Below are 26,207 nucleotides of genomic sequence, written 5' to 3' on the forward strand. Positions count from 1 at the left end.
TGGAAAAGTGTTCTGTGGTCTGACGTGTCCACATTTCAAATTGTTTTTGGAACTGTGGACGTTCTGTCCTCCGGACCAATAAGGAAAAAAATCATCCGGACTGTTCTAGGGTGAAAGTGTAAAAGTCAGCATGTGTGATGGTATGGGGGTGTATTAGTGGCCAAGACATGGGTAACTTACACATCTGTGAAGGCACCATTAATGCTGAAAGGTACATACAGCTTTTGGAGCAACATATGTTGCTATCCAAGCAACATGATCATGGACGCCCCTGCTTATTTCAGCAAGACGATGCCAAGCCACGTGTTACAACAACGTGGCTTCATAGTAAAAGAGTGCGGGTACTAGACTGGCCTGCCTGTAGTCCAGACATTGAAAAAGTGTGGTGCATTATGAAGGCTAAAATAGCAGAAGGGAGACTGTTTACCTTCCTCCTAGCATACCTGCAGAAATGACTTGCTATTTGCACACGTCCCTCAGTTCTACCTACTCTCAGTACAAACATTTAGATCCTCTTTACGACACTCCATTGCAGATGACCTCTTATGAGGGAAACACTGAATTGACATTTTGCTGGAGACAGGATCACATATGACAGTTTGGGGGCAGCCTTGGGGAGGGTGCAGGGGGAGGGGGGTTTATGGACCAGACCATAAAAGGCAGCGGTAGCGTGCGAGTGTCAGTGTTGACAAATGTTGTCTCTTTTTCTGATGAATTATGACTTGACTGTTTTTGATTGCCAATGTGAGAAAGTGAAATAAAACAACACGAAATACGACTTGAGCAACTTTTCTGAGCTTATCGCTGGCAGTTCAAAAGTCACGCGTGACGCATCCGGCGTTACAGCTCAAAGTTGAACAGTAATCTTCAAACAGTGGAATTTGAAGGGCCCTTATTAACACAACACAAGTCAGGACGGGCTGCACACACACACACACACACACACACACACACACACACACACACACACACACACACACACACACACACACACACACACACACACACACACACACACACACACACACACACACACACACACACACACACACACACACACACACACACACACTCGCCTTTATGGCAACACTTTGAGGACTAGATCAGTGATTCCTTTCATGAGGAGTATTTCCTGCTTGTAGTTATTAACCAAGAAAAATGATGGCTCCTCTTATTAAGCTGTAATCAACACTGCACAGTTGGCACTCTGAGGTTTGAGGTGCCTCCTTCTTGGGTGCCAACGCAGCAAAAAGTGCCCGTTTTTGCCTGCCTGGCAACATATATATATATATATATATATATATATATATATATATACAGTATATATATGTATGTGTGGGAAAAAATCACAAGACTATTTCATCTCTACAGGCCTGTTTCATGAGGGGGGGTTCCCTCAATCATCAGGAGATTTTAATGGGAGCATTCACATACCATGGATTATATAGGGCACAGAGTGGGGTGGGTACAGGCTGGTGTAGGGGCGTGGTGATTGGCTCATGTGTTACCTAGGAGGTGTTTCCGTCTGTGGCGGCATGCTGTTACAATTTCGCTGCGCTTGTTGAGGGATGACAGGTCTGGACGGTAAATAATAAACAGTTGTTCTTTCAAGCATAGGTTGCATCTTTTATTACCACTATTGTAAGGTGTGCTGGATGCAAGAATTTGCCATGTTATTGAATATTCAACATTATTGTCTTTGAGGTCCCAAATGTGTTTGCTGAGTTCTGTGGTATTCCGCAGGTTTTGGTTCCTGAAAGAAGCCTTGTGATTGTTCCATCTGGTTTTGAACTCTCCTTCAGTTAATCCTACATGTGTCGGATGTGTTAATGTCCTTGCGTGTTACCTTAGATTGGTAGACAACTGATGTTTGTAAGCACCCCCCGTTGAGAGGGCAATCAGGTTTCTTTCGACAGTTGCAACCTTTGTTGGTTTTGGAGTCGCTCTGTCCGGGGGCCGACGGCTCATTTGCAATTGTTTTGTTGTGGTTTGAGATGATTTGTCGTATATTGCTCATACAGCTGTAGCTCAATTTAATGTTGTTCTTGTTGAATACTTTTCTTAGGGTGTTGTCTTTGGGAAAGTGTTTGTCAATCAGATTGAGGAATTTGTGTCCAATGTTAGTTGAGACGTTTTTGCTGTATGGGGGGTTGTACCAGATGATGTCGTTTCGTTTTCTGTTCTTTTTCGGTTGGTTTCCTGGCGTGGGTTCATAGGTGAGGGTGAAATTGTATCCGCTTTCATCAAGGGCTTTTTGGTACGGGGGGGTTGCTTGGTCAAATTCAGCTTTGCTAGATGACAGCATCGATAGCCTTTTATTAATTCCGGTAGGTATTCTTTTCGTGGTGGTGGGTGGGTGGTTGCTGTCATGGTGCACGTATTGGAGTGTTGTGTTGGGTTTCGTGAATGGTTGGTAGCTGTTATTTCTCAGGTTGAAAGTGACGTCAAGGAATATACAGTATATATATATATATATATATACAGTATATATATATACACATACATATATATACACATACTGTATACATATTTATATATAATGTAGTAAGAGACTAGGGTTGTACGGTATACCGGTACTAGTATAGTATCGCAGTACTAATTAATCAAAAACGGTACTATACTCTGTTTTGTTTTTTACAGGCATGACGCCGGGTCATCGTCACGTGGTGACATTGCTGCTTTTACGAGCAGAGGAGCATGTTGGGCAGCGCACACACACAGAGTACTTACAAGCAGACACAGTGTGTAGACAGAAAAGGGAGAATGGACACATTTTGGTGTAAAAAGTAAAGATAAAGGTGAAGTTATAACACTGAAACACCCTCAGGAAGAGCTGCTTTAAGACATGGCTAGCTAGTTAGCGGCTAACGTCCATCCACAGTGTTTTAGCTACTTCTAAATCACTAATCCTGTCATGGCGACAAATAAAGTAAGTTTCTTACAAGTAGTAGTATCACTGCAGGAATAGCAAAACAATCACTACACACCGTAGGAGGATACAATAGCTCACTGGCTTCACAATGTAAACAAATACCATGGGTGGATCTACACCTGACATCCACTGTAATGATACCAAGTACAAGAGCGTATCTAGTCGATACTACTATGATTACATCCATATTTTTTATCGTCACAAAATCTTTTTTCCTTTTTTTAAATTCATATTATGTTTATAAAGTCAGTAAATACGTCCCTGGACACATGAGGACTTTGAATATGACCAATGTATGATCCTGTAACTACTTGGTATCAGATCCATACCTAAATGTGTGGTATCATCCAAAACTAATGTCAAGTATCAAAGAAGAAAAGAATAAGTGATTATTACATTTTAACAGAAGTGTAGATAGAACATGTTCAAACAGAAAATAAGCAGATATTAACAGTAAATGAACAAGTAGATTAATAATCAATTTTTACAGTTTGTCCCTCATAATGTGTACAAAATAATAGGTGTATAAATGACACAATATGTTACTGCATACGTCAGCAGACTAATTAGGAGTCTTTGTTTGTTTACTTACTACTAAAAGACAAGTTGTCTAGTATGTTCACTATTTTATTTAAGGACTAAACTACAATAATAAACATATGTTTCATGTACACTAACATTTTTTGTTCAAATAAAGACAATAATGACATTTTTTTGTGGTCCCCTTTATTCAGAAAAGTATCAAAATTAAAAGTTAAAAGTTAAAGTAGCAATGATTGTCACACACACACTAGGTGTGGCGAAATTATTCTCTGCATTTGACCCATCACCCTTGATCACCCCCTGGGAGGTGAGGGGAGCAGTGGGCAGCAGCGGTGGCCGCGCCCGGGAATCATTTTTGGTGATTTAACCCCCAATTCCAACCCTTGATACTGAGTGCCAAGCAGGGAGGTAATGGGTCCCATTTTTATAGTCTTTGGTATGACAGACACATTCATAATAATTTGCCATATTTTGGTCATTTTAAGCATTGATGGAACTTATTTCCTCGGTGCATATATTTCCGTTTCCATAGCAATGCGATTCCAACTACCGGCAACAAAGGTGTGTTCCTACTTCCGGAAACAAACACGAGCGTTTTCTAACCATGGCAGACTTGGTAACAGACAACGAAGACAACTATTTTTTTATTTTTTACAAATGAGGATTCACAACCTTATCTTTTTGAAGCTGAATATACAGCGGATGAACCGCTGCTTACAGAAGCGAGCACGAACAGAGGGTAAAACGGTGGAGCAGACGGAAGCCGAGGGAGTGAGGTCGGCGTGACTTGACAGTGTAAATGTGGAACATGGAGCCAAACTATGCTGACATAAATGGAGTGATTGCCCAAAATCAACAGGAAAAAAATGTCTCCGGCCAGCTGGACCAAACTGGCCATGGAGTGAGTCACTATAATATTGATCATGAAACATGTAGCATATCATGCTTGTTATTACAACGACATACATTGTCAAGCTAGCTGTGTACAAACAAAACGTGAAATAATTCTTTACAGATACTGTAATATGATATGATTGTTCATGTTTTCAGTCAGTAGTCAGTCACATTGTGTTGTGCATTAAGAACTCAAAAGCCATTCAGCTGTTCACGCAGTAGCTAGCTGACCTCTTGCCGTAGCTCGCTTACAGCTAACACCGTACCACACCGTTGCAAGACAATGTGTTACTACGGTAGAAAAAGAGATCCTCAGTGTTCGCTCTTACAAAAACAATATCCCTACAGTTTGGTTATTATAGCGCCATCTTAGATGTTTGACTTGCATGATGAATGTTGCGTGTATCATGATCAATATTATAGTGACTCACTCGATGGACAGTTGTCTGTCTGGTCCAACGTTTCACTCTCTTTTCGTGCTTGCTTCTGTATGCAGCAGTTCATCCTCCGTATATTCAGCTTCAAAAAGATAAGGCTGTGAATCCTCATTTGTTCAAAAATAGTCCTCTTTGTTGTCTGTTACCAAGTCTGCCATGATTAAAAAACACACTCACGTTTGTTTCCAGAAGTAGGACACACATTTGTTGCTGGGAGTCGTAAATTTGCTGCTATGGAAACGGAAATAAATGCGCTAAGGAAAGAAGTTCTGGTAATACAAAAAACAACCAAAATACGATAAATATTGAACAACTTACGTATTGTTATGAAGGTGTCTGTTACTACATTATATATATACTTGCAGTGTATATTGTACATATTATATATTGTTATGAAGGTGTCTGTTACTACATTATATATATATACTTGCAGTGTGTATATTATACATATTACATATTGTTATGAAAGTGTCTGTTACTACATTATATATATACTTGCAGTGTGTATATTGTACATATTACATATTGTTATGAAGGTGTCTGTTACTACATTATACTGTATATATACTTGCAGTGTGTATATTGTACATATTACATATTGTTATGAAGGTGTCTGTTACTACATTATATATATACTTGCAGTGTGTATATTGTACATATTACATATTGTTATGAAGGCGTCTGTTACTACATTATGTATATACTTGCAGTGTATATTGTCCGTATTACATATTGTTATGAAGGTGTCTGTTACTACATTATATATATACTTGCAGTGTGTATATTGTACATATTACATATTGTTATGAAGGTTACTACATTATATATATACTTGCAGTGTGTATATTGTACATATTACATATTGTTATGAAGGTTACTACATTATATATATACTTGCAGTGTGTATATTGTACATATTACATATTGTTATGAAGGTGTCTGTTACTACATTATATATATACTTGCAGTGTGTATATTGTACATATTACATATTGTTATGAAGGTGTCTGTTACTACATTATATATATACTTGCAGTGTGTATATTGTACATATTACATATTGTTATGAAGGTGTCTGTTACTACATTATATATATACTTGCAGTGTGTATATTGTACATATTACATATTGTTATGAAGGTGTCTGTTACTACATTATATATATACTTGCAGTGTGTACATTGTACATATTACATATTGTTATGAAGGTGTCTGTTACTACATTATATATATACTTGCAGTGTGTATATTGTACATATTACATATTGTTATGAAGGTGTCTGTTACTACATTATATATATACACTTGCAGTGTGTATATTGTACATATTACATATTGTTATGACGGTTTCTGTTACTACGTTATATATATATATATATACTTGCAGTATGTATATAAAATGTTGGAGGGCTTTAAAGGCAACAATGGTGAACGACGGGCAAAATTCCAAAAAATAAAGTGCAGTTCCCCTTCAAGGCTTTGGTTAAACAAGTTCAAAATCCAACATAAGACAATTTCACATGGTGTTGAAAGTCAATAACATATCAGGCTGATCCATCCATGCATATCGAGCGGCCACTCTGCATTTTCTGGGCCCCGTAAAGCCATCCGTCTGGTTAATGCCCTCCCCTAAATGAGCTCTGATCTCGTTAGCATGACACAAAGCCTCTTTACTGCAAACGATAGGACAAATCGGCTCTCCCAAACACGGAGTCACTAAGCCAGCCTGGCCTTGAGGCGAGTCGTGGATACACACCAGGCACAGGTCGTTAGAATACTATCACGACTAAAAATAAACAAGAGGTGAACAGCATTTCAATGGCGATACAGAGAGAAGGAAAGTAAGCGTGTGGGGGATGGGCGTGGGTTCGCCTGTGAACCAGGAGTCAATTAGCAATCTGGAAATATGCCTGGGGGAGATTGGAGGGGTGGGGGGGGTTATATGTATGAGATGGTGTGGGGGAGGATCAACAAAAGGCACTCTCATTTATTATCACTGCCTTGATTGGCAACCAGGAAGGTCAGTATGTCTTCTACCTCTTGCCCCCACTACAGTAATGACATGGAGGAGCATCCTCTCCACACACACGCTCACCTTTCCTACTGCGCCGTGCTATTGTGTAGCAACAGCAGCGCTAAGCCCCCCGGGGAGGCCGTTACCGAGCCCGGCGTGTGAGTGAGTGCACAGCGGGAACGGTGCTCACAGCGTGGCTCGGAAATCATTGCGCCGATTGCATTCTGCGTGGTACAATTGTCATGACAAAATTAAGGTATGCTAAAAAACATGTTCCAGCGGCACCGTCAGGTTTATTGGCTGCGTATGAACGACACCGCAGGATGATTGAGTCATTTCTACTTTGGCTTTGGTGTTTTTACTTCTGTGACACAGGAAATAAACACAATTAGGTAGTAGTTATGTGAAATCCCAAGAAAAATATATTAGTATAAACATGTTTTTATTTTTACTACTACAAGGGGGACAAATAATCATTGTCTCACTACAAAAGAGATCAGTTAGAACTAGATGAGGTGTGAACGCTCCAATGCTGAAGTTGAAGTGAAATGCTGACAGAATGTACCGTATTTTCCGCACTATAAGGCGCACCTAAAAACCACAAATTTTCTCAAAAGCTGACAGTGCGCCTTATAACCCGGTGCGCTTTATATATGGATAAATATTAAGATTCATTTTCATAAAGTTTCGGTCTCGCAACTTCGGTAAACAGCCGCCATCTTTTTTCCCGGTAGAACAGGAAGCGCTTCTTCTTCTACGCAAGCAACCGCCAAGGTAAGCACCCGCCCCCATAGAACAGGAAGCGCTTCTTCTTCTACTGTAAGCAACCACCCGCCCGCGTAGAAGAAGAAAAAGGGCGCGGATATCACCGTACGTTTCATTTCCTTTGTGTGTTTACATCTGTAAAGACCACAAAATGGCTCCTACTAAGCGTCAGGTATCCGGTTCATGAAAAGACGCAATCTCTCCATCCGCACACGGATTACTATTTCACAGCAACTGATATTCCGGTGAACCGCACTGTGGATACAACGGGAGCACGTACGGTGAATATTCGCACCACAGGGAATGAGAAGTCATCCTTCACTGTGGTTCTAGCTTGCCATGCTAATGGCCAGAAACTTCCACCCATGGTGATATTCAAAAGGAAGACCTTGCCAAAAGAGACCTTTCCAGCCGGCGTCATCATAAAAGCTAACTCGAAGGGATGGATGAAGAAAAGATGAGCGAGTGGTTAAGGTAAGTTTAAGTTTACGCGAAGAGGCCGGGTGGCTTTTTTCACGCAGCTCTGTCCATGTTGATATACGTATGTTTGTGATTGCACATTTGCGTACATTTTGGGAGTGAACAGAGTTGTTAGAACGCTGGTTTTTAATATATTATTAAAGTTTGACTGACCTATCTGACTGTTTTTTTGACATTCCTTTAGCGCAGTTAGATGCGGCTTACAACACGGGGCGGCTTATAGGTGGACAAAGTTTTGAAATATGCCGTTCATTGAAGGCGCGGCTTATAACCCAGGGCGCCTTATGGTGCGGAAAATACGGTAGTATGAATGTAAGAATAGTTTCAATGTTGGAATGTTGAAGAATTTGCATTTCCAGGAAAACCGGAATTTGGTTTGGAACTTGGGAAATTGTTAGTTTGAATGTCCAGGATGAGTGGAATGTGTTGAAGGTGGAATAGATTGAATGGGTTGAAAGATGTGGGGATTGTGGAAGTTTGAAAAATGGATAATGCATTTTGAAGGGAGATGAAAAAAAAATATGAAAGAAATTATGGGAAATCCGGGAATTTTTTTTAGAATTGTTGAAGTAGAGCACACAATTCCCAAACAAACTGAATATTTTGAAGTTGTAACAGTTTGAATCGGATGAAAAATGTGGAAGTTTGAAAACATTTCCCATTGATTTAAATGGGAATTTCCCCAAAATTTGGGAATTTTGGGAAAAGCGGGACAAAATAGTATAAAAACTTGAATGAGTTGAAATGGTTGGTGTTGGAATTTTTCAAATCGGTCAAGAAACGTTGAAGTAGTAACATGTTTAATTGAGAAATGGTATTACGGAATTCCTGGAATTTCCGGAAAACCGGGAAATTTTCCTGTTCGAAAGACAACTTTGCTTATTGTCCCTATTAAGAGGAATGATTTGACGGTGGAACGGTTGAACAATGTGGAAGGAGTAGTCGCCAGAAAAAAGGGTTTGAAAAAACGGGAATTCTGAGAATTCTTGGAATTTTTTTTAACTTGGAAAAATGATAGTTTGAGTTTCCAGAATGAGTGGAATATTTTGAAGGTGGAATGGTTTGAATCGGTTGAAAAATGTGGGAATGGTGAAAGTTTGAAAAATGGCCAAATCATTTTGAATGGGAAAAATGTCCCGGAAAACCGGGAATTCGGGAAAATCTGTGAATTTTTGGAATTTGTCAAGGGAAAGCCTGCTATTCTCAAATAGGATGAACAGTTTGAAGTTGGAACGGTTTGAATCGGGTGGAAAATGTGGAAGGTAGAGCTCGCCAAAATCTGGAGAAGAAGAAGTTGAAAAACCATGTGTGAGAGAATGTTTTGGAGCATTCACACAATTATATGACATTCCAAGAAAAATATATTAGTATAAACATTTTTCTTTCAAGAATTTTTACTACTACTTAAGGGGGACAAATAATCATTGTCTTAGTACAAAAAAGATCAGTTAGAATAATACACAATGTTGGATATAGAGAACATACAAACCCTTTATTTATTCAATCAAAAATATTGAAATTCAATAATTACAAACATCTAAAATGATGTACTAAGCAAACTATAACCTGCTAGCCAAGAATGTACAACAATTCTTCTCAACAAAAGAGGAGAATTATAACCTTAGAGGAAAAGCTAATGTAAAAACCTTTGCATGCACGTACAACACTTAAAACCTTTAGCATATCAGTACGTGGAATGAAATGATGGAATGGATTAGGCAAAGATTTGATCCAGTTTAAGAGCTTGTTCAAACTACACGTGTTTACAAAGAAGAAGAATTGTGATAAATAGCATGAATTTATTGACAATGAAATATTGTCCATCTCATTAAGCAAAGCATAACCAATTGAACAACTGATGGATTTAGAACACATTGATGTCATTGTGTACAAATTGAGAACAGGAAGTAGGGAGAGGATTAGTTAAGTAAGCCTTGCTTCATCCTACTCCTTTTTGGACATGGAAAGAAAATATTTCAAATATGTGATGTAGCATATTGATACTGTATACATGTTCCAAATACATTTCAACCAACTGGCATTATTTGGCCATGACGCATGTCATTATTTTGGAACTAAAGAACTCATAGCAGAAGACTAATATGCAAGCAATATGTTTTCATGCTTCTTCAACTTCTTCTTTTTCTCCAGATTTTGGCGTGCTCTACCTTCCACATTTTACACCCAATTCAAACCGTTCCAACTTCAAACTGGTCAGCCTATTCGGGAATCGCGGGCTTTTCCTTGACAAGTTCCAAAAATTCCCAGATTTCCCGGAATTCCAGGTTTTCCGGGACATTTTTTTTCTATTAAAAATCAATTGGCCATTTTTCAAACTTCCGCCATTTCCACATTTTTCAACCCATTCAAACCATTCCACCTTCAACACATTCCACCATCCTGGAAATTGAAACTACCCTTTTCCAAGATTCCAGGATTTTCCAGAATTCATGGTTTTCCAAAGCCCTATTTCCACCATTTTGTTTTTGGCAACTCCTCCTTCCACATGTTTCAACCCACTTCAACCGTTCCGTCAAAAAATTCCTCTTAATCAGGACAAAAAAACAAAGTTGTTTTTTGAACTGGAAAAATTTCCGGTTTTCCCGAAATTCCAGGAAATGTGTAATACCATTTCTCAATTCAACGTGTTACTGCTTCAACAGTTCTTCACTTATTTGAAACATTCCAACACCAACCATTTCAACTCATTCAGACCATTCAAGGTGTTTACCATTTTCCAAAAAATTCCCACTTTTCCCAAAATTCCCACAATTTTTGGAAATTTCCATTGAAATGAATGGGACATTCTTCTCCCACATTTTTCATCTGATTCAAAATGTTCCAACTTCAAAATATTCAGCCTGTTTGGGAATTGTGTGCTATACTTCAATAATTCTTAAAAAATTCCAGGATTTCAGTTCAACTTCAGCATTGGAGCATTCACACGCAATTCAATCAGGAATTGCCTCATCTACCGTATTTTCCGCACCTAAAAACCACAAATTTATTCAAAAGCTGACAGTGCGGCTTTTAACCCGGTGCGCTTTATATATGGATTAATATTACGATTCATTTTCATAAAGTTTCGATCTCGCAACTACGGTAAACAGCCGCCATCTTTTTTCCCGGTAGAACAGGAAGCGCTTCTTCTTCTACGCAAGCAACCGCCAAGGTAAGCACCCGCCCCCATAGAACAGGAAGCGCTTCTTCTTCTACTGTAAGCAACCACCCGCCCCGGTAGAAGAAGAAAAAGCGCGCGGATATTACCGTACCGGTACGTTTCATTTCCTTTGTGTGTTTACATCTGTAAAGACCACAAAATGGCTCCTACTAAGCGTCAGGGATCCGGTTCATGAAAAGACGCAATCTCTCCATCCGCACACGGATTACTATTTCACAGCAACTGATATTCCTGTGAACCGCACTGTGGATACAACGGGAGCACGTACGGTGAATATTCGCACCACAGGGAATGAGAAGTCATCCTTCACTGTGGTTCTAGCTTGCCATGCTAATGGCCAGAAACTTCCACCCATGGTGATATTCAAAAGGAAGACCTTGCCAAAAGAGACCTTTCCAGCCGGCGTCATCATAAAAGCTAACTCGAAGGGATGGATGAAGAAAAGATGAGCGAGTGGTTAAGGTAAGTTTAAGTTTACGCGAAGAGGCCGGGTGGCTTTTTTCACGCAGCTCTGTCCATGTTGATATACGACTCCATGCGCGCCCACATCACGCTGGTTTTAATATATTATTAAAGTTTGACTGACCTATTTGACTGTTTTTTTGACATTCCTTTAGCGCAGTTAGATGCGGCTTACAACACGGGGCGGCTTATAGGTGGACAAAGTTTTGAAATATGCCGTTCATTGAAGGCGCGGCTTATAACCCAGGGCGCCTTATGGTGCGGAAAATACGGTAGTTACCGTATAAACTGCCAGTAGAGAGTGTTCATCTATCCATCCATTTTCTTTCATCTAAACAAGTTAATTAATTCAAATAGTTCTTTGTTGTAATCTAAGCACCTCCAGATTTACATGTGTCATATCTTGACTTGAAAACTGCTATTGTGCAACCACCCCCATACAAGCTATCTTGGCTGATAACAACCTACAAACCCATATGGAAAAAAAACAATAACCCGTGGGTGAAATGGACCCTTAAAAGTGTGGAAAGTGGTCATAAAGGAATACAAAATCCAGACTGATATTACAGTCCTTAAATGGTGTGCCTACGATTCAGAGTTTACACATAATAAATTGGACTCAAGATTCAAGGCCTGGATACCTAAGGGTATAACAGCTTTATGTAGTGTAATGAGAGATTTAAAAAAAAAAATGCTTGTTTATTAGAAAACCAAGATTTCATTCGATATCAGCAGTTGTGGCATTATGTTAATATGAAGGCGAAAAATGTAACAAAGACGAGCATATGTTTGATTGAATTGTTTACAAAAGGCTATAATTCAAAAACTACTGATAGAACTGTTTGTATGAGGGTCTGTCCAATTTGAAACCATACTCAACTGTATATATTCAAACAAAATGGGAGAAGGAAGGCGTGATAACAATAACATGGAGATATCAATGGACTTCTACCAGCTCACCCAAGTGGAGGGCTGGAAATGTTTGATCAGATTTTCATCTACACCTACTCAGAAGTCTCATTAAGATAACAACTCCCCTGCCTGCTGGAGAAATTGTGTTTTCTGGGACTGCTCTGCCACAAAGGACTATTGGAGAGAGACACACCAAGCTCTACAGGATATTTCCTAATGTAAAATACCCCTTGAAAGTAAGACTTGTTTTTTACATCATGAATATCCTGCTAGTGGCTTGCAAAAAGACTATTACCAGGAAACGGTTATCACAGGAGAGCCCAACTTCCAAGCAATGGACATTTATAAAATGGAGAAGATAACGGCTTTTATTAAATATCAATTAAGAGAAATTCACTTTATACTGGCAAAACTGGGTCAATTATGTCACACCTCATAGGCCTGGTTTTATGTTCTCCAATTAGTAATTGTACTGTGTAAAAAAGATCACTCCCTATATGTTAGAATTTTGTTCTATTTGATGTATTATTTGTTCATATTCTTTTTTTATTATTATCATCATCTTATTTTGGTTGGTTTGGTTTGGTTTTCCTGTTTTTTTTCTAGGGGGTTGGGTGGTATCGTTGGAATATAAACAAAGAAATATTATTTTGACATTTAAGGCATACAATAAATCAGAGCTGGGCAAATATTTTGACTCGGGGGGCCACATTGAGAGAAGAAAATGTGTCTGGGGGGCCAATGTGTAGGTGTGTATAAATGATATATACACATTTAGCTGTGTGTTTGGGTCCCTTTTTGTCCAGGAACACTCATACCAAAGTCACAATGTCCCATAAAGTTCTATAAATGTTATGACAGAACACCTAAAAAAAACGGAATGGAATTTTACAGTTTTTTTACTGAATGGGACACCCAAAATGTACACGGAAATAAAGACAGTGAGATTTACAGAATTAACTATTATCAATAAAACACTGAATATTAACAACATATGGACATCTTTTACTTCTCAGACCAGCTCCTCCATAGTTGTGTATCTTTTACAATCAAGCAAAACACAACAAAAATGTAACAAACAGAAAACATGAATGCAAAGTGTAATAAACACCTACAGGATGATATATTATCATGTAAAAATCTGCTTCCGCATCTGTTCCTGACACATGCGTTTGCGGCTGGCAGCTCTGAAAACAAACCCCGCCCACTCTGCTTTGTTCCTGGTCTGAGCTGCTGTGACATAGATCAGTGTTTTTCAACCACTGTGCCGAGGCACACTAGTGTGCCGTGAGATACAGTCTGGTGTGCCGTGGGAAATTATCTAATTTCACCTATTTGGGTTAAAAATATTTTTAATTATAGTAAGCAAATTATTTGTAGTTGTTGAGTGTCTGCGCTGTTTAGAGCTTGGCAGCGTAACCGTGTAATACTCTTCCATATCAGTAGGTGGCAGTGGGTAGCTAATTGTATTGTAGATGTTGGAAGCAGCGTGCAGGTAAAAAGGTGTCTAATGCTTTAACCAAAAATAAACAAAAGGTGAGTGCCCCTAAGAAAAGGCATTTAAGCTTAGGGAAGGCTATGCAGAACGAAACTAAAACTGAACAGGCTACAAAATTAACAAAAACAGAATGCTGGACGACCGCAAAGACTTACTGTGGAGCAAAGACGGCGTCCACAAAGTACATCCGAACATGACATGACAATCGACAATGTCCCCACAAAGAAGGATACAAACGACTGAAACATTCTTGATTGCTAAAACAAAGTAGATGCGGTAAAAAAATATCGCTCAAAAGAAGACATGAAACTGCTAAAAGAAAATACCAAAAAAAGAGAAAAAGCCACCAAAATAGGAGCGCAAGACAGTAACTAAAACACTACACACAGGAAAACAGCAAAAAAGTCACGGTGTGATGTGACAGGTGGTGACAGTACACCTACTTTGAGACAAGAGCTATCGTGATGCATGCTTGGTTAAGCTTTAAAGTCATATCCAACAATTGCGACAACAACTTTTTACTGTCAACTGAGTTTCATTTTTTAATGATTTCTGCTGGTGGTGTGCCTCTGCATTTTTTCAACGCAAAAAATGTGCCTTGCCTCAAAAAAGGTTGAAAAACACTGACTTAGATTACCGTAATAACTTGCATAACACCCAAAAGCGCAGATGTCAACCATTGAAATACTTTCTGTAGTTCAAGACTTACGGTCATTTCAAAACATCCCTGCACATCATAATGGCAAATACACTTTTGATGTTAAAGGTCTACAAAAATGATGTAGAAAGTCCAGCGGGCCCTATTTTGCCCAGGTCTGCAATAAATGAATGATGTATGCAAATATGACGTTATGGATGGGAATGTCTCAATAAAAAACGTGCCATTGTACCACCTCAAAGGACATATTTACTAGGAAATACTCTCATGGATCTACATTTTCTTTCACATTGGCCATCCGTGTTCATCATTCCTTCACTGCAATCTCTCCTCCTTCCTCCTGGTGGAGGTGAACAAATAATGGCTGCTTCTCTCAGTGCATTACTCCGCCATAAATCAATCCTGACACAATCTTTCCTTTTCCTCTCCCCCTGCAGTCGGGCTGAATATCATCTTGCTTTGTCTTGCGCTTCCTCGCCTATGACCCCTCCCTTTCATCACAACAGTTGGAAATCAATACAAGTGATGGGCAGGGAAAGTCCTCCCCCTCGCCATGCTGCTCGTTCCCACATCATCGTCGCTGGCGGCGCGCAACCTTTCCTCATCGTGAGGCCATAACTGCATTACTATTTGTCAGAGCCATTGCTCTGCCACACGCCCAATTCCCAGTATTTCACCAGGCCTGGGCCCAAAACACACTTGGCTTGACAATATAGTGACCTACAAAATATTACCCATAAACAATATTGTTTTAGAAGCAAATTACCCACTGATGAAATAATAACTAGTAATAATGCATGTACCGTATTTTCCGCACTATAAGGCGCACCTAAAAACCACAAATTTTCTCAAAAGCTGACAGTGCGCCTTATAACCCGGTGCGCTTTATATATGGATAAATATTAAGATTCATTTTCATAAAGTTTCGGTCTCGCAACTTCGGTAAACAGCCGCCATCTTTTTTCCCGGTAGAACAGGAAGCGCTTCTTCTTCTACGCAAGCAACCGCCAAGGTAAGCACCCGCCCCCATAGAACAGGAAGCGCTTCTTCTTCTACTGTAAGCAACCACCCGCCCGCGTAGAAGAAGAAAAAGCGCGCGGATATTACCGTTTCATTTCCTTTGTGTGTTTACATCTGTAAAGACCACAAAATGGCTCCTACTAAGCGACAGGTATCCGGTTCATGAAAAGACGCAATCTCTCCATCCGCACACGGATTACTATTTCACAGCAACTGATATTCCTGTGAACTGCACTGTGGATACAACGGGAGCACGTACGGTGAATATTCGCACCACAGGGAATGAGAAGTCATCCTTCACTGTGGTTCTAGCTTGCCATGCTAATGGCCAGAAACTTCCACCCATGGTGATATTCAAAAGGAAGACCTTGCCAAAAGAGACCTTTCCAGCCGGCGTCATCATAAAAGCTAACTCGAAGGGATGGATGAAGAAAAGATGAGCGAGTGGTTAAGGTAAGTTTAAGTTTACGCGAAGAGGCCGGGTGGCTTTTTTCACGCAGCTCTGTCCATGTTGATATACGATTCCATGCGCGCCCACATCACGCTGGTTTTAATATATTATTAAAGTTTGACTGACCTATCTGACTGTTTTTTTGACATTCCCTTTAGCGCAGTTAGATGCGGCTTATAACACGGGGCGGCTTATAGGTGGACAAAGTTTTGAAATATGCCGTTCATTGAAGGCGCGGCTTATAACCCAGGGCGGCTTATGGTGCGGAAAATACGGTATACCATTTCAAATAATACGCTTGTATGTCAACATTGTAATCGCAATGTAAACTCTTAATTATCGAGGTTACCGTATTTTCCGGACCATAGGGCGCACCGGACTATAAGGCGCGCTGCCGATGAATGGTCTATTTTTTAGCTTTATTCATATATAAGGCGCACCAGATTATAAGGCGCATTAAAGAAAATCATATTATTGTTATTTTTTTCTAAATGTAAAAGACTTCCTTGTGGTCTACATAACATGTAATGGTGGTTCTTTGGTCAAAATGTTGCATAGATGATGTTTTACACATCATCTTCAAGTCACTTTCTAACCTACTCAGTGGCCTAGAGGTTAGAGTGTCCGCCCTGAGATGGGTAGGTTGTGAGTTCAAACCCCGGCCGAGTCATACTAAAGACTATAAAAATGGGAGCCATTACCTCCCTGCTTGGCACTCAGCATCAAGGGTTGAATTTGGGGGTTAATTTCCGGGGCACGGCCAACGCTGCTGCCCACTGCTCCCCTCACCTCCCAGGGGGTGATCAAGGGTGATGAGTCAAATGCAGAGAATAATTTCGCCACACCTAGTGTGTGTGTGTGACAATCATTGCTACTTTAACTTTAACTTTTAACAGTCTCTTCAGGATGCGGCGTTTTGTGGGCGGTTTTATGTACGTGCCTCACCTTGGACAGCGCCTTCTCCCCGTCATCTTTGTTGTAGCGGTGTAGCGTGCAAGGACGGGAGTAGAAGACGTTTCAAAAGATGGCGCTAACTGTTTGAATGACATTCAGACTTTACTTCAATCAATAACGGAGCAGCATCTCCTCATCCGTGGCTCACTAGTGCAACAACAACTAGGCCGGAAATGTGTCCCGTGACCGGAACTCTCTAATAACTAAAGTTCCTTGGGTGAATAATGTAAACTCACTACACCGGTATGTTTTAGTGCTTTCATGGCGAGTTTACTGACAGATATAAGTAAGAACTTTACAGTGCTTTATATTAGAAATGGCAACAGCAGAGGATGAATGTCACATAACAAGAAGATAGAGAAAAAGAGGAAGCTGATCAACTACGGTGTCAGCACGGACAACAATGGCAGACGCGCAAAATTTTCAGGACTTTTCAGATCCCAAATACACATCAGCAGGTACCAGAAGGTTGGTTTTGCACAATATTGCGAAACAAAACTCCAGGTAATATGTCTGCTGATAGGTGCCATTTTGCGGTCCTTAAACACGCACCATAATAATATTCGTATGTTTAATGCGTCAACAATCCATCAAGCGGTGCGGCTTCATAGCTTACCAAAGTCCTACTAAGAAACATTTTGACAGATTTTTGAGCACCGTGTGTAATGTTCTATATTCTCAATGGAACATTTAAAGTTTTGGTGTTGTTTACTGCCATCATAGTTCAGTCTACACATATCCCTTATGTTTGACTGCCATCTACTGGTCACACTTCTCATTTCCAAATAACATAGCTTCGAGGTCGGTAAGCACAACCAGAATTATTCCGTACATTAGGCGCACCAGGGTATAAGGCGCACTGATGATTTTTGAGAAAATGAAAGGAATTTCAGTGCGCCTTATAGTCCAGACAATACGGTAGGTTATGTTTCTGTTAAGGAGGTGCCGGGGGACCCTCAAATATAAACAACCACAACAATAAACAGAATGGCGAAATAGTTATTGTGACCAAAATTATCATGGTTATCAATATTATTGCAATTTTACTTATTACTTACATCTAAAATCTTTTAACCAAGTTGTTCTTTCTTTTTGTAATAACTAAAAGAATTCGCCACACAATATACTTTTTAGGCAGAGGAACCATCCACTTTGGCTCTGGCTTCATAAAAGCTATACTATTTTCATCTGTGTCTTTAAATTTGTTTATCTTCTTCCATTTTTTTGGTAAACATTTTAGATTTTTTTTTTCATGAATGAAAATGAGGTGATCATTCCTATTCACATCATGTGACGTCACGCAAGTTCACTTGCTGTTAAAAACAAGTCCATCTGTATCAACTACAAACTGTAAAGATATTCATTTTGACCAAAGAATTACATGTTGTGTAGACCAGCGTTTCTTAACCATAGGGCCGGGGGACACCAAAAAAAGCTCTGGTCCATATGGGCCACAGCAGTACTTAGTTGTAATACACTTTTCCACCACTTGTGGCAGCAATGACAATATCAAACAAACAGAAGAAGTCTGTAGCTTAAGTCGTAGAGAAGTTTGTAAAGCGCAAAAATTATGACTAAAGTGGTCAAGCTTTATTGTCATTTGCATTTTAATTTTATAGACAGTTTAGTTAAGAAACATATTCATTATAAATGTATTATTTATTCAACAAAACAATTGTATGTACATTTATTTTTCGTACTTATTTTTCGAATCAGCCTGACCTAAGCTTAAGGTTTATGCATTAAATAGATGTAATTATTGAATATGACTAAAATCGATAGTGAAATTTCTAATTCATAGTAAATATTTGAGTGGGTCCCTGGCCCCAATGTAGTGAAAAATGTGGCCCCCGAGGTCAAAAAGTTTAAGCTGATGTAGACCACAAGGAAGTGTTTTAAATGTAGAAAAAAATCATATTATCCATCCATCCATTTTCTACTGCTTGTCCCTTTTTTGGGGTCGCGGGGGGTGCTGGAGCCTATGACCCCTTTAATTTATTAATTATTTATTTTAACAAAACAATTGTATGTACACCCGATTGTAGCTGAGATAGGCTCCAGCGCCCCCCGCGACCCCAAAGGGAATAAGCGGTAGAAAATGGATGGATGGATGGAATTGTATGTACATTTATTTTTCTTTTCGACTCAGCCTGACCTAAGCCTAGGGTTTATGCGTTAAATAGATGTAATTATTGAATATGACTAAAATCAATAGTGAAATGTCTAATTCATAGTAAATATTTGAGTGGGTCCCGGGCCCCAATGTAGTGAAAAATGTGGGCCCCCTAGGTCAAAAAGTTTAAGCTGATGTAGACCACAAGGAAGTGTTTTAAATGTAGAAAAAAAAATCATATTATAACCCCTTTAATTTATTAATTATTTATTTATTTTAACAAAACAATTGTATGTACATTTATTTTTCGTACTTAAAGGCCTACCGAAAGCCACTACTACCGACCACGCAGTCTGATAGTTTATATATCAATGATGAAATCTTAACATTGCAACACATGCCAATACGGCCGGGTTAACTTTCCTGCGAAACTTCCGGTTGAAAACGTCTAGGTATGATGACGTATGCGCGTGACATCGATGGTTGAAACGGAAGTATTGGGACGCCATTGTATCCAATACAAAAAGCTCAGTTTTCATCGCAAAATTCCACAGTATTCTGGACATCTGTGTTGGTGAATCTTTTGCAATTTGTTTAATGAACAATGGAGACTGCAAAGAAGAAAGCTGTAGATGCGATCGGTGTATTAGCGCCTGGCTACAGCAACACAACCAAGAGGACTTTGACTTGGATAGCAGACGCGCTATCCGACGCTAGCCGCCGACCGCATCGATGATCGGGTGAAGTCCTTCGTCGCTCCGTCGATCGCTGGAACGCAGGTGAGCTTCGGTGTTGATGAGCAGATGAGGGTTGGCGTAGGTGGAGAGCTAATGTTTTTATCATAGCTCTGTCGAGGTCCGTAGCTAAGTTAGATTCAATGGTGTCGTTAGCAACAGCATTGTTAAGCTTCGCCAGGCTGGAAAGCATTAACCGTGTAGTTACAGGTCCGTGGTTTAATAGTATTGTTGATTTTCTGTCTATTCTTCCAGTCAGGGTTTTATTTCTATCTGCCGTTAAGCCCAATGCTATCACGTTAGCTCCGTAGCTAAAGTGCTTCACCGATGTATTGCCGTGGAGATAAAAGTCACTGTGAATGTCCATTTCGCGTTCTCGACTTTCATTTTCAAGAGGATATAGTATCCGAGGTGGTTTAAAATACAAATCCGTGATCCACAATAGAAAAAGGAAAGAGTGTGGAATCCAATGAGCCCTTGTACCTAAGTTACGGTCAGAGCGAAAAAAGATGCGTCCTGCACTGCACTCTTAATACTTCACTCTCACGTTCCTCATCCACCAATCTTTCATCCTGGCTCAAATGAATGGGGTAATCGTCGCTTTCTCGGTCCCAATCGCTCTCGCTGCTGGTGTAAACAATGGGGAAATGTGAGGAGACTTTCAACTTGTGACGTCACGCTACTTCCGGTACAGGCAAGGCTTTTTTTATCAGCGACTAAAAGTTGCAAACTTTATCATTGTTGTTCTATACTAAATCCTTTCAGCAAAAATATGGCAATATCGCGAAATGATCAAGTATGACACATAGAATGGATCTGCTATCCCCGTTTAAATAAAAAAATTCATTTCAGTAGGCCTTTAACTTTTGAATCAGCCTGACCTAAGCCTAGGGTTTATGCGTTAAATAGATGTAATTATTGAATATGACTGAAATCAATAGTGACATTTCTAATTCAAATATTTGAGTGGGTCCCGGGCCCCAATGTAGTGAAAAATGTGGCCCCCGAGGAAAAAGTTTAAGAACCCCAGATGTAGACCACAAGGAAGTGTTTCAAATGTAGAAAAAAAAATCATATTATGACCTCTTTAAATGCATCTTTTTCACCTACCAGTGCGAAAAACACGGTAATTGACTTATGGAACATTTGCCGAGGGATTCAATTACCTGCAGATGACCTCCCCCCACCCATGATTTCTGTCCTACACACTACAAAATGCTGGGTTATTTTGATAACCCAATTTATGAGTTGCGAGCATTGGGTTAAAGGGTTGAGTTATTTTGATTAAATGTTTGGGTTATAAGGGTAGTATTTTAACTAAATTTCTGGTTTTTCAAAACTATGAACCATTTTTCGGTTGTTTTTCAATGAGTAATGCATTTTTGGGTAAAAGGCTTTTTTTTTATTATTAAAAAGTTCCTTTTTTCTTGAAGGGAATTTTATTATATCTCATTAACATTATTTACAATCACACATCTTATGTACGGTACATGAAAATATGAGCGTGCTGTATACAGTATTGGCGCTAGGAATTTTCAAAAATGGGGTCCCAGGGACCCCATCGAGTCATAAAAATGGGGTCCCACAGTAAATTTTGGAGGTCCCACTTTTTTGTAAGTGTTTTGAAAACCAATGATAAATGTATGCATTATCCTGTTATATCTCACATTCTATATTGTGTTTTGGAACAAGGTTGTCATAAGTTACTTCATTCATAAAAAAAAAATATACAAAAAAACAGCAATTCTTGTAAAGAAAATGTCACTCATATCTTGATTTTGAGTATATTTAATGGAATGAAAATAATTTTGATCAGTAGTTGGGAAGGAGTAGGACAAACCAGCAGTAAAATGTATAGTTTTTCATCAACTATTGGGTGAAGGAGCGCTAAATTGCGCAACCCAACTTTGTAGTGAGCAGAACTCAGCTGTTGTGTTAGATAAATAAACCCAATAGTTGGGTTATGAATCAACCAACATTGAGTTCGCATAACTCAACTTTTGGGTTGAATCAGGGGCGTCAAACTCATTTTAGATGGGGGGCCACATGGGGAAAAATCTACTTCCAAGAGGGCCGGACTGGTAAAATCACGGCACGATAACTTCAAAATAAAGACAACTTCAGATTGTTTTCTTTGTTTAAAAATAGAACAAGCACATTCTGAAAAATTTACAAATCATAATGTTGTTGGGTTTGTTTTTTTTACACGTACATGTGTTCCATCTTTATTTGTCGTTATTTATATTTTCTGAATAAATGATGTGATAATGTTCATCAGTCAACTCATTGGTGTTCATTTTCAATCTATCAAGATAAAAAAAATAATATCAAAATCAAATTACAGGATGTTATTTATGTAGTTTGCTCATTTTCCTCGGCTGGTGCACTAACATGTGGTATATTTTGGTTTGCATCTAGGGTTGCCAAATTCTGGGAATATTCAAAGTTGGAAACTTTCCATGGGAATTAACGGGAATATATGGGAATTAGCGGGAATTAATGGGAATAAACATTGAATGCAACATGCTAGATCTTGCAGCATGACTACTAGCTAAAACAACCTGATTTAATGCAAATTCAGTAGAATTTCAACCCTGTACTGTGCATTCCTCCATCACATGTGCAGTGCATTCTTCCATCACATGCACAGATCATTCCCAGCATGCTACACACTACAGCAGGGCTATTGAGGCCACACTAATATTTGAGCCCAAGGACTTCATCCAGTCAGGTAAGTTTTGATGATATTACTGGGGTAAATATATTTGATCTGATGTGTGGAGACATTTCACCCCAACCAATGTAGGCAGAAAGGCTGTGTACATTTGCAAATACTGTGCAAAGAGCTACGTCAAAAATGCCACAAAGATGCAGTAGCATATAGACAAGTGCTCAATTATATATCATTATTGTAATTCCCATATATTCCCAAGGACGGTGTCCAACTTTGAATAATCAAAAAATGGTCAATATTTCCAACCTTCCCGAGCTTAACTTCCCATGGTAAATTTCCGGAAATTTACCGGAAACTTTCCACCCCTTTGCAACCCTAGTAACATCATCTACAACAGGCCTGGGCAATTATTTTGACTCGGGGGGCCACATTTAGAGAAAAAAATGTGTCTGGGGGCCGGTATATCTATTTTTAGGAACACTAATACAAAACCTCACAATAATGTCTGATTGAATGCTAAAAACGTTATGACAGACCGCCTTAAAAAACGTAATGGAATTTAAAATTTTTCTATGAAGGATAAAACACGGAATATTGACTAAATATGAATGTCACACCCCCTTTCGATCGACATATTTTACAATCAAGTGAAACGCAACAAAAATGCAACAAACAGTGAAATATGAACGCGAAGGGTACAAAATAAACTACCGTATTTTCCGCACTATAAGGCGCACCTAAAAACCACAAATTTTCTCAAAAGCTGACAGTGCGCCTTATAACCCGGTGCGCTTTATATATGGATAAATATTAAGATTCATTTTCATAAAGTTTCGGTCTCGCAACTTCGGTAAACAGCCGCCATCTTTTTTCCCGGTAGAACAGGAAGCGCTTCTTCTTCTACGCAAGCAACCGCCAAGGTAAGCACCCGCCCCCATAGAACAGGAAGCGCTTCTTCTTCTACTGTAAGCAACCACCCGCCCGCGTAGAAGAAGAAAAAGCGCGCGGATATACCGTACGTTTCATTTCCTTTGTGTGTTTACATCTGTAAAGACCACAAAATGGCTCCTACCAAGTGACAGGGATCCGGTTCATGAAAAGACGCAATCTCTCCATCCGCACACGGATTACTATTTCACAGCAACTGCCTAAAGACTTTCAAGAAAAGCTGGCTACTTTCCGTGCATATTGTAAAAACAAGATAGCTGAAAAAAAGATCCGGCCAGAGAACATTATCAACATGGACGAGGTTCCACTGACTTTTGATATTCCTGTGAACCGCACTGTGGATACAACGGGAGCACGTACGGTGAATATTCGCACCACAGGGAATGAGAAGTCATCCTTCACTGTGGTTCTAGCTTGCCATGCTAATGGCCAGAAACTTCCACCCATGGTGATATTCAAAAGGAAGACCTTGCCAAAAGAGACCTTTCCAGCCGTCGTCATCATAAAAGCTAACTCGAAGGGATGGATGAAGAAAAGATGAGCGAGTGGTTAAGGGAAGTTTACGCGAAGAGGCCGGGTGGCTTTTTTCACGCAGCTCCGTCCATGTTGATATACGACTCCATGCGCGCCCACATCACGCTGGTTTTTAATATATTATTAAAGTTTGACTGACCTATCTGACTGTTTTTTTGACATTCCTTTAGCGCAGTTAGATGCGGCTTACAACACGGGGCGGCTTATAGGTGGACAAAGTTTTGAAATATGCCGTTCATTGAAGGCGCGGCTTATAACCCAGGGCGCCTTATGGTGCGGAAAATACGGTACTTTGTATAGTTCAAGACTTGCGGTCATTAGAAAACATCACTGCACATCATAATGGCAGCGAGTTTCCATCTTAAAGATCTAAAAAAATGATTTGGGAATGTCCGGCGGGCCAGATTGAAAAGCTTAACGGGCCGCATGTGGCCCCCGGGCTTTCATTTGCCCAGGTCTGATCTACAAAGATACAAAGAATTGCTATTCTAACATCTAGGGGACACATTTAGAACAGTGGTTTCTTTCGTTCAAAAATTTCGTCTCATTTTTACACTTGGCAAACTCATCCCCGCGGGCCGGATAAAACCCGTTTTCCGGGGTCTGATCCGGCCCGCGTGGCCGTACGTTTGACATTCCTGGGTTAAATGATTCAAGGCAAAAGTTGGGCTGAAAAAAAATGAACCCAAAATGATGAGTTAGAATAACTCAAATAAGGGGTTTGTCCTTTTCTGAACAAGCAGTTGGGTTCAAATTGGCTTCTTTTTTAACCCAACATTTTCTGTCAGCAAAAAGGTCGGGATGACGGGACGAGTCAAAGCGTGCGCGGTAGAAACAGGCAGATCCATTTCTCTCAGCGGTGTGGTGATGAAACCAGTGGAAGATGGGCATAAGGAGCCCCCCACCAAAAGGCTGTGTTCTTTGTCTTTCACAGTGGTGACCCCTCCCCCAACTGCCTCCCTTTCAACACCTAGCCACAATCATCAGGGCCCATGGCGCGATTAATCGTGCATCACTTCTCGATGTGGCGACTAATAATCAAATATTCCGAAGAGCGCCTTGCACACACGCCGTGGATCGTGTTACCTTTGTCTGCTTGGCTCCAGGAGACTTTTCAAGCCTATTGGTGCACAATTGGTAATGTTGCTGGAGGATTTCTTTAAACATGATTTTATTCCGAATGGATGTCGGCGATGGATGAACGTACCTGGCCAATGTCGCCGGTGCCGTCTATCCTCGGTCTCTTGCACTCCGCCCCGGTCAGGTCGGTCAGGACAGCCGCTGCGTGAGCGTCGGGTTCCGGGTCGCCTCGCTTCATCCCCCGGACCGCCGCCGGACCTCCGGCCGCGGCGTCTATGTCCCGGTCCATCATCCCCCGACTGACGGGCAGCATTATAGAAGCAACGTCGGTCGACATTAACATGAGATAGGCGGCAGATCAAAAATAGTCGCTGGGTTTGTTCTCCTCTCGGGAAAGAAAAGGACGCAGGATGAAGAGAGGCGGACTGGCTCTAGAAAGGCATGAAATCAGGCAATGATGTCGTGTTGAAGGCGGGACATAATGGCCGAGTCAGGGCAATGGATAACGCACTTTAGGCACGGCTTTTCCCATCCAGTCCAAGGAGCGAATTTAGTGAGACAAGCTAATTAGCTAGCAAAGGTAAAGCTAATTAGCTTAGCTAGCTGACATTCCGCTAGCTCTCCGGTATATAAATGTGCTCGAGGACCGCGCGCTTTCGCTCCCAATGTCGGGGGGGAATGTTGGGAATTGGCCACAACTAACGTGACGCGGCGCCGTCTTCTTTTCCTCGCAGCTTTGTCAAGCAAGCTTTTGTTCGGTTCCTACCAGTCCTGACTTGATTCGGGTCCGTCCTTATCACGCCGCGGGCTGCTGTGTGGATGTGGATGTGGCTCCAGCCTGCCTCCCGTCTCACTCCCAGGCTGAGTGGGCTGGTCCGCGGTCGGTTTGGGCGACTGCTATTGGACGTGTCCGATCCAGACAAG

The 26,207-nt window shown here is 40.3% G+C and overlaps 1 protein-coding gene across 8 annotated transcripts in view; it reads right to left on the reverse strand.

The window, feature by feature from the left end:
• Positions 1-26,184, reverse strand: part of LOC133615351 (RNA binding protein fox-1 homolog 2-like) — a 153,099-nt gene extending 126,915 nt beyond the window's left edge. For 7 of the 8 annotated variants that reach the window (XR_012051097.1, XR_012051095.1, XR_009816705.2 and 4 more), the window contains exon 1: positions 25,411-26,184. Coding sequence is in view for 4 of the 8 variants with exons in the window: in XM_061973887.2 (XP_061829871.1) it covers positions 25,411-25,626 (216 nt within the window). In the remaining 4 variants the exon portion in view is untranslated. The remainder of the gene's footprint in view (positions 1-25,410) is intronic. The other variant, XM_061973885.2, reaches the window with a different exon arrangement.
• Positions 26,185-26,207: the final 23 nt, after the last annotated feature.

This window comes from Nerophis lumbriciformis, linkage group LG22, assembly GCF_033978685.3.
Source record: "Nerophis lumbriciformis linkage group LG22, RoL_Nlum_v2.1, whole genome shotgun sequence".
NCBI lineage: Eukaryota > Metazoa > Chordata > Actinopteri > Syngnathiformes > Syngnathidae > Nerophis > Nerophis lumbriciformis.